General features: G+C 40.3%; 1 protein-coding gene across 1 annotated transcript; it reads right to left on the minus strand.

Annotated features, from left to right (window-relative positions):
* Positions 1 to 318: 318 nt before the first annotated feature.
* Positions 319 to 11,921, minus strand: LRRC31 (leucine rich repeat containing 31). Its single transcript, XM_074878165.1, has 9 exons — positions 11,572 to 11,921; positions 10,172 to 10,321; positions 9,605 to 9,772; positions 6,948 to 7,115; positions 5,882 to 6,049; positions 4,946 to 5,113; positions 3,648 to 3,815; positions 2,327 to 2,494; positions 319 to 1,140 (listed from the first exon to the last, which is right to left on the minus strand). The coding sequence occupies exons 1-9, from the start codon at positions 11,852 to 11,854 to the stop codon at positions 821 to 823; spliced, it is 1,761 nt and encodes a 586-aa protein (XP_074734266.1). The 5' UTR covers positions 11,855 to 11,921; the 3' UTR covers positions 319 to 820.
* Between the last annotated feature and the right edge of the window lie 2,093 nt (positions 11,922 to 14,014).

A 14,014-nucleotide genomic window follows, 5' to 3' on the forward strand; every position in this document is an offset into this window, starting at 1 on the left:
TAAGGCTGAAACAGGTCAGGATGAGCAGGGGCATCCCTGAAGTATCCTGAAGTCTTTGCACAGCCTTATCCAGAACGCTTATAGATTGCTCTGTATCCAAAATCCTTGCTAAGGTAGCAGGACATTTCTCCGATTTAACTTACATTGCCCCTGAGACATGCAAAGACACCAATCAACTGTTTCTTACCTTGATTTTATGCTGACTCTGTACACAGGACTCATCTACACTATGAGATGGCACCAGGGGCCAGAGCAGGGGCAGAACAGCTCCTTCAGTGTTCTCCTTACTGGATTAATATATAATCCTGAGTTGTTGGGATGCTTTCCAAAACTCGCAATTACGTAGATTTAATGCATTCATAAAGAGGCAAAAGCTTTGGGGGAGAAGAAACTAAAATTTAAAACATAGAGGTTTCAAGTATATTCACATTAGAGGCATTTTCCTTACATACATGAGGCCACATTCACACTGCCCGCCCACTGGCATCCAGCACACACCCAGCCCCTTCCCTCTGTCAGCAAACCTGCAGAGCATCCATCTGAAATCATCCCAGCTCTTTTGACAGTAGTCATTGCAGTATTCACAACATGAAGGTTAAGTGTATACAATAGTGTAAGCACAGCCCAGAGAATCTGAAAGAATATGTTATTAAATGGAACGATCTATGCATGAAGAAGGTTAAGTAACAGTTTTCTATAATTGTGGAACTATTTCAAGAGATGAGATTACTAAAAACTGGGCAGTCTTCTAAGTCAGCGACAAATAATACTTGGTTCATGTGCTGCTTGTGAAAGGCCTTCCAGAAACCTTCCACCTCCATCAACAGTCAAAACGAATGTTTCTTTTGTTGTCTTGATTAAAGCTTTCCAATCGTTTCCGCTGCGATTCTGAAAGGATCCATCTTTGCATCCCCAGCTCTGCCAAGGCAGGCAGCTTTGTCAGGGCTGCTAACAACTCGCTGAACCACGTCCCACAGTCACGGCAGGATGATGGGCGAAGGCTGACATCCAGCTCTGAGAGTTCTTTGAATATTGCTAAGCCTTGACAGAAAACGACCCACCCTTCGTCAGAGATGTTGTTATTATAACTCAAATCCAGTTTCTGTAATCTGGCGAGATGGCCATCCTGCGTCAGTAATGCTGCAAGAAATGACACACACAATCACAAATAATACATCCTAGCAATTGCTTTAAAAGCTTATAAGTAAGAAGAGTAGTATTTTAATACCATATTATTCAAGGCTTTTCAGCAGTCAAACAGCAAAATTCAACTCCTCTGCAACATAAAAATCACTTGCTGTTGAACTCAAAGTGTTTTATCACAGCTGAAGGAGTGCACAACATTTAAAACACAGGCAATTCCAAATGAACAGAAGTAACAGGTTAAAATTGCATAGCAACCTGAAAACCTTTGAGTCAGTTGGAAGGAAGTTAAATCAAGTGCCAATTAAAAGGGGCAGACAGGCTTTACAGGGAGATTTAGAAAGAGGAAAGCAAAACTAGATGAGGTTGCATGATTACAACAGCCACCTCTCACTGTGGGAGGGTAATGGGCTTAATATACCCTAAAGGGAACTGGGATCCTTAATGTATGATTGGCAAAGGAGACACCCATCAAGGGTGATGTTTGTAAAGTCAAAAATATTCAGGCTTCATCTCACCAGCCTTCAGATTACAGGGCCTTAATAGCTGTCACACAGCTATTGCCAAATCTCAGACACTCAAAACCCATGAGTCAGGGCCACAGAATCACAAGGATGATTATAAAATAAACAGGTTTTTAAAAGGATCCTAGAATTTATTCCTTCAGCAGGTTCCCATTTTCCAGTATTTCTCAGCAGCTGCTAAGAGGTGGGCGAAAATATTTGTTTTAATTCTCCCATAATAGTTTGACTCCAGAAACACACCTAATGGAGTGAGAGCTGGTAGTGCCTGTATTACTGGCTGTCAACATGAACATTTTCTATAAATTACTGAACCCAAAACCAGGAACCAAGCAAAATAACACTCCTCAGAGGCAGCTTTAAATATCTGATATTAAAAAGAGACTCAAAACCTACATTTGCTAAGTGCTGTCTTTTTGTATTAATAGATAAAGCTGCTAAAAGATTTTTTGCATTTTATTCTTTCAGCTTCTGCACTGTGTATGTACAGGACATCATCTTCAGCAAAATGAAAACCCTTTCTGGGAAGAAAACTGCTGTATTTTCCATCTTTTCATTTGATTTATGCAAAAACGTGCTCAGCCCATGGAACAAATCCCTCCTGAATTGTGGTCTAAATGCCCTGGCTCCTTGACTGCTAGGAAATACCATGTTATACGTACTCAGAAGAGCCAAATCTTCAGCCACCAAGTTACAGCTGCTCAGTCTTAACACTTGAATCTCCGTTGCAAGCTTTAGCACTCCCAAAAGCAGCTTTAGGTTCCCACCAACGCACTTATTCCAAGAAAGGTCTAATATCTCCAGTTCAGGAAGGTGAAGGGCAGCCTCAGCTGAAAAGATTAAGACCAGCAACTTCTGCTTACTAACAGAAAACAACATGGCCTCAACACACACCTCACCAGCAATTCACCTGTAAATAGGCTCCTAACAGGCTGCCTACTTGTGCTTAGAATGGCTTATTTTATCTTAATAAAAGTCACACAAAAGAATATAAGGAGGGCCTGCCTATAGAATCTTTAAGGACTCTGTGGAGGGGTTTCTTGTCTTTCTGTTTACATTATTGGCTTAACCTTGTCCCACTGAAGTCAATTTAATTTAACAGCTTGTTTTTAAACCATTTTATATCAATTTAAAGACAGCAATTTTTTGCTGTGAACTCACCATGCAAGGTGAAACGCTCTGTATTTTTTGACAACACCAATTTTCATGATGACATGCTTACATAATCGTAATGATATAAATATAGTACTCTTCCTGCAGGGACCTCAGATCAGTTTAGCTTGCTAAAGTCAGTCAAGTTTTACTACAGGCTTCAATGTCACTAGTAAACAGTACAAAATATAAGTGCACAATACACAGTAACTAACAGATCCCTCTGTACTTAGACTTCACGTGCCATATGGAACACCTATCGAAGGGACAGTGTAGCCACTAATCCACTGACATTTGCAGGAAGTAGGCAAAAGATGCTGAATTTACATATCCTGCATTAGACTGCACTTTCCTTCGTGGCTGTGCAGTATCTTTTCCCCTGCTGCAGTCATTGTCTCAGTTCCTCTGTTGCCCCACGCTTAACTCTAGCCCAGAAAGTTTCTGTTGAAACTTTCACCTGCAATGAGGTGAAAAACCTTCAGTCAAAACTTTACCCCACTAAACTGCAAATGCAGTGTTACAACCACACTATAATTACAGCATAATATGAAATCATGTTTTCCTTTCTCTTCCAAAATTAGGGAGTATACACAAGCTCACTCTCAAAGGTCTAAAAGGACTTTATCCAGTCAGGTATAACGGGGGAAGACATACAACAGTCTTCCCTTGCAACCAGCTCCCAAAAAGCACTGGTTTCATCACAGGCTTTTTCACTCAGGACCTGTGGTATAATGTAACCATGATCTTTGGAGATCAGCCAAAGGAGAATGAAGTGCTTTGTCCCACAGGGATACACAGAAAATAGACACACTTTAAAAAAACCATTCCTACCTAGTGATGAAAACGACTCTTCACCTAAACCACAATTGCTGATGGTCACGGATTTCAACTTCGGTAAAAACCTGAGCCTGCCCAGAAGAGGATCAGATGAGATTCCTACATTTTTATTCGAGGATAAATTCAGCTCTTGAAGACTGGAGAGTAAAGGTATCACCTGGGCTATGAAAACATGAAATATTTATTAGACAGTCACCAATATAGAACAAATATGTAGTTGTATATTTGCCTGACATCATTTCTTTTCTTTATAAATCAATCCAAAAGTCAAGGCCAAGTTCTGACACTCAGATTTATGGTGAGTAATGTTTTAGTCCATAAATAGCCTTGTCATTTTCAGTAGGAATGTTTAAGAAATTAGGTATTACATGCTGTGTGGAAGGCTGTCAGAACACAGCTTCCTGTTGAAATTTTCTAGGTGAAGTAGGCATTTTAACATTAAATGAGATGGGGGTTATTTCCAAATGTCTTCACTGCTAACTGAAACTCCTTTATATTAATGTTATTATTCTCTATTAGTCAATAAATTAAAAATAAATCATGACTGATTACTAATAGTTAGCATTTCCCAATGCTTCAGCAGCAGCTTTTCAAGTTCTCTTTATCATGGAAACTAGGATGTAGGCAATATAGGCCTTGAGTCATGGGGGTTTTTTTGTTGCTATTGTTATTCTAGAGTAAAAAATAATGTCAAAAAGTTACGATAATGCACAGAGAAAAAAAACCCTGTCTCACTGATTGAATGGGAAATGTCTTTTCCTTCCTAATAGCATTTATAAGTTGGATCAATTTAACCTGGAAACTGCAGTCTTCAGCTTTTCTATAAAGCATACAGCAGCAGCAGTGCAAGATGATCCAACATCACTCTCTACTCCATGTACAGTTCACTGAGGGAGTTTTAGGCAGTTACATTTACATGCAGATATGTGCTTTGGATCCATGACAATTTATACCAGTGGGGGAACTGTCCCTGGATATTTCCAAAATTACTGATTATCAAAAGAAAGCAGTGCTTGATGGCAGTTCCTATGTTCCCATCATGGGTCTGAATCATGGCGGATTCAAGTCCTTAGGTCCACATAGGATCAGACACTGAGATTTCCTTTGATTCAGCAAAAAAATCATTCCATATTGATCAAGAAAGCTATCCTCCACACTGCACTTCCAAACTGCCTAATGAAAAAAGTACTGAGATCTGCTAGACTAGGTTAGGCAGAATCTCTTACGCCTTTGAGGTATTTTCCTGAGTCAAAACCTAGGATTCTTAATGGATTTCCTCAACATGTCCTTACATAAAATGGTCATGTCCTCTTCTGTTACACAGCACTGGTGGAGATCAAGGACTTCAAGATTTTTCAAGCTGGCCAAATGAGCTGTTGAATCTTTAAAGCCACCACCAATCTCTTTGTTACATGATATGTCTAGTTTTCTTAGTTCTGCAAGGTGCTGTAAAGCATCGTCTGAAATGGAAAAGGAAGCATGCTGGTCACCAGCTGCTACAACAGCACAGGTCATGGCTTTAGCATTTATTTACTTTAACATCAAAGTTTGCACAAGGTATTGCAGGCAAACCTCTTAGACTAAGCTTCAGCGTATAATTACAGCAGACATACAGTAATACCACAAAGCTTCCCCATCTATGCAACTCCATTCTTCTCTGAAAGAGCAGGTGAAGGTGAGGTCAGCTCCTCCCCCAGATCCATTCAATCCTCAACCTTTTGCTGAAATTACTACTGGATGTGCTAATTAGTGCCAGTTGTTTTGTCTTATGGATGAGACCTCCATTAGGGAGAGACACAAATCATAAGCCCATTTCATATGGCTTCACTGGACACTCATTAAGTGATAATGGTGAATTTGGAATTCCCTCTGAGAGCAGGATTAGCTTGTTAAAAGTTAGCTAGCCTGCCTGTGCCCTTGCCTATCTTCTGTCTGGGGAGAGAGGACGCATGTCCAGAGAGCCACTAATCTACCCTAAGATGTGTCTCAGATAAATGGTGTGGAGGGTGACTCTCCCCACTGACTTTCACAGGCTCGAGCTCAGGGAAGATAAATGCTACTCCCGCTGAAAGCCTCTGTAGTCTTTTATCAATCTTCAAACAGCAAATAACGATTGCCCATTAATACTGCCAAGCCATCAGCAAAATCCCACCTCATTGCCTTTCTTAAATGGTTTTCAGATGTACAATTTATTCAGAATGAAAGTCTTTCTGAACATAAAGTCTAACCTAAGCCCTGGAGGCTGTCTTGCTTTAATCCACACATGTGCAAGTTTAACTCTTTCAAGCCTGGCACATTTTTCAGATCCTGAGCAATAACCTTCACACTGCAGCCGATGTGTTTGTTGATAGAGAGATCTAATACTTCGAGGTTTGGGATCACATTTAGAATTTCAGCTGGGAAAAAAAAAGAAAACCAGAATTGGTAATTGTCTGGAATATATACAGATGAACCCCAGAAAAACATAGCATCATGACAAACGGGAAGAGGTAGGCTAGGTTTGCCTATATGTGTGGTTTAGACTTACTAAGTTGTTGTTCTACCTAAAAAATACAGCAAAACAAAGACTGGATAGGAATCAAGAAAATCTGTGAAATATATCTATGAAAATATAGGTGAAAAAATACAAGGACAGTTAGAAAAAACACAAGGGAATAAAGAACAGGAATACAAAGAGAAAAAAAACTAATTAAAAGATATAGGACTGTATGTTGCATATGGGCCATCTCCTACAGTGGAGATGAGGGCACAGGGGCTTCTCTTTAGGGAGAAAATGTCTTTAAAAACACAGAATCAGATCAAAAGACCACACAGGATTAAGCTATAGTGAGCAGAGAGAGGGGAGGGGTGATCAGTGGTTGGCAGCTCAGCCTAAATTCCCATCCCTCAGGCCTTCTTTCCCATCCCATGGCTAACTACATATTCAGCTGCTTAATTTTAAGCAATCGGTGGTGGAAATTCTGGCACACATGAGTTGCTCAGGGTCTCAAAGGATCCAGCAGCCCTGAACCACTGAGGCAGACAGACTGTAGTTTAGATTGAGCTATTCTTCTTCTCAACCCTACCTCACATGATTAGAGAGAGCAACTTTACCTCACCTGATTAGAGAGAACAACTTTCTTCTTTGGAAGAAAGTCCATTAAATTCCAGCACTGTGTGGTAAATACTGTTATAATGCAGAGCCTGCATTAAATTAACTTTCCACTAGCATTGAGCTCAATATAGCCATCATCTGAGTCAAACAAGTTACATTTTGTGAAGGCAGTCTCAGTCCAGCTGGACGGATACACATACCAAGGGATTCTCCATCCTTTGCCGTCAGGTTACAGTCTGTAATTTTCAGAAGTTTTAACTTGCATCCTTTCTGGAGTTTTTTTGTCAGGAGTGATAGTTTTCCACCTATGTTACTGTTCCATGATAAATCCAGTTCTTCCAGTTGAGAAACAACTTCAAATGCCTCTCCTGTAACAGAAGTCTAAGATGATTGATTCTGGGTATCAATTTCAGTGCAAGACAAAAATACAGGTTTGGAATATATTAAAGAGGAAGGTTAGCCACTTAATTCTCAAATTATTATATCCTGAATGGCTTGCCAGGAAAATTGGTGTATGCCATGAATTGTTGCTACTGCAGCAACGTTGTATAAATTCTCACCTTGTCTGAAGAGCAATACAGATCACAAGTCACAGTACACACAGACCTGAAATTTATTCAGGTTGCCAAATCCTCATCAGACTGTTTGACCATCGCTGTAGACCCATGCGAGGACCCAGAAAGTCTAGTCTATAGGGAAATCAATACAAGTGACAAGTCTGAATTTATTGTCCTGTGTAGTTCTGCTCTATTTTATTTGGCAAGCTTCCAACGTCCTCAGTACTGTGTCCACAGGGTATTTTGGAGAGGAGGAATTAAGTCCTCTCACAACTATTTCTGAAACATAAAAGTTTAATTTCTGAGAGGAACTTCTGACTCACTTCATAAGGAATCAAGATGAGCACTCTTTTGACCCAAACTTTCCCATGATTTCAAGGCAGACAACACTGATTTTGATTACATTCAGAAAAATTAGCCTTGATGTACCTGCCAATGTGAATCTGACAAAGTTCTTTCTAATACTAACATCCCACTGCAAAATCCAGCCTCCTAACTTCCTTTGTAGAGTAGGGAGTCAGATGTATATTTGCATAAATTCATTCCCAAGAAAGATCAATTAATCAGACCATATGCAAATGCAATTTCAAAGTGTCATACATAAATTTTTGATCTAAAGTCTTGTCATCAACCTAATAATTGAAAATTGTATTTTAATAATAAAACCCTTTCATGTCTGTGTTTTCATAATTAATTCTTCACAAAAGATTTATAATAGAAAAATAATTATTTCTGTTCTTGTGAGTATCTAGGTTTGAGAGAGAAGGACATGTCTTAATTTTTATTTTTGCATTTATTTTAAATTATTGCTTCAGTCTTGAATACTGAGCAATGCTCTAGAGCTGAGAAGTGGTTTTGCCTCTGCAGCATAGCCCGTTTCTGTTTGACATGGGGACTAGCATTCCAGACACATTTTCCACCCAGAAGACAAATAAAGGACTGTAACTCCAGGAATGGTTTCCTACCACCTCTCACAGTCACAGCTCTGAGCAATCACATAGGAGAGGTTGGTATTACGATTACATTTGAGGCACTTGATTTCTAAACAGAATGCATCGAGTCTACAAGCAGCCATATTTCCACAGATAGATGTGGACATAGTAAAACAGGCAGTATTGGCCTAAATACACGTGCTGTTTTCAAAATCATAGGCAAAATCAATGCAAATTGACTGTTGCTATTCCATGTGTGTTGGGCATCACAATTTGACTGGAAATTTAAGTCCTATGATCAGTTTTGTGTCTGTCTCAGCAGAGGCTAAGCCAGAAGGGGGAAGGAAACAACACAGAAAAACCAGGCAGGATAAATCAATTGGAAAGATAACCAATAAAACTCAAGAGAAAAAAAGTATGAGAAAAGGGTTGGAAAAACAATGAAATAAATTTGAAGAAATCTGATAGAAAATGAAACACAGATTTTACCCTGATCAGAAACAGACTGATTATTTTCACCAGCTTTTGCAGAGATGCATTTTTCTTCCCCAACAGATAGCATGATCACTTTTGAGCTATCACCATATATGTCATTGTATTTCTGAACCTTTCCTGGAAAAAGCCTGAATATGAACGACATAAACCCCAGCTTTATAACTCAGACTGGTTTTTAGAACTTGGCAAAATAAGCAGTAGTTTTTATAATTCCTAGTTGATTGAGTTTGCCCTTCTTTTAGACACGTATCACAGACCCACCCCAGAGTAAACTCCAGGCCCAGAGGTAAGTGACTCAGTGTCAGAACCTGAGTGCATAACACCACTTTAAAACCTTTAAATCTCATGCTTTGCAGAAAGCAGCATTGCAGGCATTCCAAGCAAAGAAGTAAGCAGAGGAATAAGCTTCTCCCAGACTTGAAAAAAGAAGTCATAAAGCTCTGAGGCAGCACTTCTGGTTTTAAGTCTCCTCCAAAAGACCATAACTTTTTTTGTGATGAGCACTCATCTGTCCTGGAGCATGAAGACCTAAGCTGACCCTATTATGACTGACTCTGCTTCAGTTCTTCTGTCTACCATTAGATATTAAAGCTAGCCAAAAACCACCTAATCCAAACTGAAAACATGCTTTCCTGCTATTAGGACTGAATTCTGTTCCCTTCTGAATGTGAAAGCTTCATACACTGAGGAATGGACTCGGCAGAGCTACCCAAATGTATAAGGTCACTCCTAAGTCCAAGTTCTTTCTACTGTTTCACAGCAGGAGTTTACATCACCCACTGTGGAAGCAGCGGGAATAGGATGCAGGAAGAGAGGAGATGGATTACATTAGACCCAAGCTGTCTGGAAGTAAATGTAAATTAAATTGTGTACCTAAGGAGGTGACATCCTCCGCTGTCAGCCTGCAGCTGTTAAGTCGAAGGACTTTTAACAGGTTCACATGATGAAGATGAACAGTGAGAGCATTCAGAGTTCCACCCACACAACCATTCCAGGACAGGCTGATCTCTTCCAGCTCTGGGAGAAATGGCAGTAAAGAAGCTGTTAAAAAAAAAAAAAAAAAAAATGTATTCTGTTTGCATATTGTCTGCACATCCTGGATGTCAATACATCTTAATACAGAGATGCTGTCTACAACCAATGCAGCATTATAAAGCCATGACAATTTGTACCTCAGTTTTCTTATCTGTAGTTTGAGTGTAAGGACATTCATCATCTTCACCAACCTGTAGGATTTTTGTATTTTTATATATATTATATAATTTATGTAATTTATTAATGAACATTTCTCAGGGATCTGGGACCACCAGATGAAATGTTAAATAAAACCAGGCCTGTATAAAAGAAAGGGAAGGGAAAAGAGAAGAGAGAATAACTGAATAGGCAAATAAGAATTAAAGAAATGTATGAAGTGCAGAGTTGAATAAAATGTGTATTTACCCAGTTCTGTTACATCTGCTGCACTTAATGCACAATTATTTAGATCCAGATTCTTGCTGTTGGGTTTCTTTCCCAGTTTCTGCATGAACTGGTTAAATCTCTGCTCACCAGATGGTGACTCCGCTTCAGAAATGAGATGTGAAAGTCCATCTGAGTAACAAAGAAATAGGGCCCTGGTTACCTCTGCTACTAACACAATGTGCAAGACCTGACTGCGGCTGCCGGGTGAAGATTTTAGGAAATTAACTAAATCTGTCAGTAAACTGGACTCTATTTTTGATCAATGTGGACCAATAACCCGAGTGATAAGATCACTACAAAGCTCCTGATGCAGAGAAAAGAATCTCCTCTTGCACATCTCCACGCTACCTTATGCCAGTGGCTCTGGATGTTTGCACCAGCAGTTCAAGGACACGAAATTCATGCAAAACTCCGAACTGCAGCTATTCTGCATGCACAAGTTGTATAGCCACCTCTGTGTGCTTGCACTGCAGCCACACTGCTGCAATACAGTCTGTACTTGATCAGCTAGCACCGAGTGGCCCTCTTCACCAGTGTGGTGAACCTGCTGCTTCCTTCATGACAGCCCGTGTTCATTTTCAGAGCGTCTGTGTAAGGCAGTTCCTGCTTTTCTTGGCTTTGCAAAGCAACTCCCACTTACCTTCTTCTTCCACGCAGTTTGTGCAGCAAGGAAAACTGCATTTACATTCATTGCTAAACCCTTTAACAGATCAGTAATTTCACCTAATGCCTATAGCTGGAAAAAAGCAGCCAAAAATTACACAAAATAGCAATCCCACTCTCAGTAGCTGTCCTCTCACTGTTTCCCCAAACCTACCCAAAACTCTTAGGACAAAGGATGGGGTTCTAAGCCCCACCTTCCAGCTCCTTTTTAAAAATAGTCTCATTTTCTCTGGTGTGGATGTAAAGAGTATTCCTGTGTGCACAAAATAACATACATGATGAATTTCCATTCCCTTTCCCTCCCCCTCATCAGTGTCAAGTGGTAGAAAACATCTGCTCTTGTTGGCTTCAGATTGCTCTAGCAGCAGTGTGGACAGAGACCAATCTTAAATACAACAGGCCAAGCTACTGCTCAAAGCTTGGCTTTGAAAACAAATAAGCTCCGCAACTAATGAGCTGACTCCAGCATTGACCTCTCACACTGGAGATTAAGAGAGGGGTCACCCAAAAGCTTTATCCTTCCTCAGCAACATGGATCTCACTCCACGCTCGGCACCTATCAAACGGATAACATCCCAATCAGAAGCAAATCCTGGCTAAAGTATAAACTATAGACAGCAAAATACAGGATTCTGGCTAGCAAGGAAAGCAACTGATTTTCTATGAAATTAAATTATATACACATGTGCATGTATTTCATTATTGTATAACATTACCTTCAACAGAGAGATCTTGCTTCTCACTCTGATCATCAGCTCCAGAGTTGTTTATTTCTGTTTCTTCAATTTCCCTTCTGTCCTTCTTGCCTTCAGATTTCCCAAAGTCAAGGCCCCTGAAGAATTTTTTGATGGATGAAGGCTGCTCTTTTCTTTTTCCAGGAGAGGACCTCTTCCCTTGGAACTGTTTTATAACAAAGTCAAATGGGGAACTCCTCAGGATGTCCTCTTCATGCTTATCCTGGCAGCAATGAATGTCATCTTTCAGGGGATCAGCAGACATAGAAAGATTTAGTTTCAGTAATGTTTACTCTTGCTTATCTTCTTTCATAATGGCAGATTCACTGAGAATTTCCTACCATTCCCTCCACACTAATATCAGAAAAGCACTGTTTAGAAGACCAGACTCTGAACTCATTTTTCCTCCCTCAAAATAAACTGGTAACGCTCAGTATTAGCACAGAAGACTCAGTGGTCCCAGTTCTCCATGGTACAAGTATCAGTCTCTGCTGCCTTGTTAACACAGACTGCCCCTAAGCCACCCCACCTGGCCACCAAGTGCTGAAGGGCTAACCTGATGCTTTCCCTGTCCTTTAATCCCCAGGTTCAGTTCACAGTCTTGTGGCCACATCAAAGAAGCAAGGCTGAGATGTCCCTGTTCTGAGGGGATGCCAGGTTAAGTGATTCTTCATGCCAAAAGCCAGTCCAGCAGTCAGGAAGGTGTGCAACAGGGAGTACAAGGACATTCTTGCCTGAACAATGTCACATGCTCCCAAGCTGAGGGTGGAACATGCAAATGAAACCCCATTAACCTTAGAGCAAAGCTGAAGTGATAGTGCAGAAAACAACCAGATATTGTAGCTATGAACACTGGGAGCATGATGCTGCTGGAAGGAAACAAACCCCCAAACAGCTTGTCTGGAACAGTTCAGTACTACAGTGACCTCAGTTTCAGTGACCAATTCACAGGTAAATTAAAGTTTGACTTTATAATTTATACACATGATTTCCTTATTTCTGTTCATACTACACAAGCTATAGCATCATCCAGTGATTCTGAGGCTGCTTTGTTTTTCTCTAAACATTAATTTAATGCTCTTTCTTTAGTTTTAATTCTAGCATTTGCCCGCACACACATGTTTTTAATAGAGCAGTCATAAAAACTAAGCAGGCACTCATTGACTTTTGCTTTGTGAGGGCTATGGGGAGAAGATATGTATCAAGTCCTACTGTGTGCTTTCGGCTGCAGGGGGAATGGCTTGTGCTCAGACCTTGATCCTGTAATACACCGGAGCTCATGAAGGGATTTCTGTGCTCACACAGATTTCTCCTTCCCCAGTACAGAGCCACACACAGAACTCATTCCACAATTTGCTGTCATCCACTGAGTGCATGAACTCAATCATTTTAATAACCTTTAGTTATACAGAATGTCACTAGCATCAACTTTCCAAAAAAGAGAATCACATGAATAAGTATCAGAAATTTGCACAGATAGCTTTCATCTTATTATAGCAAGAGTCAGGTCAGGGGGAAAATGTCAAAATAAGGCAAATGTAGTTTTTACATACACATACTTTTCTTTGTGTGTGTATAGGTACTGATGTATATATAGGTATGTAAATTTTCTTATTGTGTTGGAAGTTATCCACCATGAACAAGTGTTCAAGGGCAGAGCACTTACAATTGCAAAAAGCTGATGCATTGTTTAAAGTCTTACTCTTAATAGCCTTAAACAGCTGTATTTCTTATAAATACAAAAATTATACAAAACAATGGACATAGATGTACATGCACATTTACTGAGCTGTAAAGCAATGCTGGTTACCCCGGCTCTGTTTCAAGCTGTAGAGTGGCATTTTTTTAAACAAAGAAACATACCTGTCTTTTCCATTGGTACGCTTGAGAATCTCTTTCACGTTTTACAGTAGTTTCAGGGCTTGCAGGAGAAGTGAGCCATGACACACAAACAAAACCTCACTTCTTTCCCTAATAGGACTTTCCATGCAGTTTTCTTTCAACAGTTTCTGTCTTCATCAGTTTGACAGTGGCAGCTCTGTGCAAGTGGTGTGGGGGCTCTTTCCTGATGCCTCTGCACTGTCTCCCAATGTCAGCCTGCTGTCCCTGGCCTCTCTTTTGTGGGAGGGTTTGAGAAGTCCATTTAAATGCTCTGATCATGTCCCAGCTTAGATCATGCACAAGGCAGAGATCAGGAAGTGGCAGCACAGCCGTCGATACTGCACGCTAACCACTGCATGGCCCTGACACAGCTGTTGTTAGAAGAGGCTGAGTCACCTTCTAGATCAGGTTACCTGAAGAAAAGCTCTTTGTTTTCCCACCCCTTTTGTCCATACTGGTCAGAAATACTGCTGGAGGCTGAGCAAAGCCGTGCTGTCAGCAGGATGTTGCATAGTTCAGTAACAAAAAGGAACACAGAGGACTA

Source organism: Strix uralensis, chromosome 9, assembly GCF_047716275.1.
Source record: "Strix uralensis isolate ZFMK-TIS-50842 chromosome 9, bStrUra1, whole genome shotgun sequence".
Taxonomy (NCBI): domain Eukaryota; kingdom Metazoa; phylum Chordata; class Aves; order Strigiformes; family Strigidae; genus Strix; species Strix uralensis.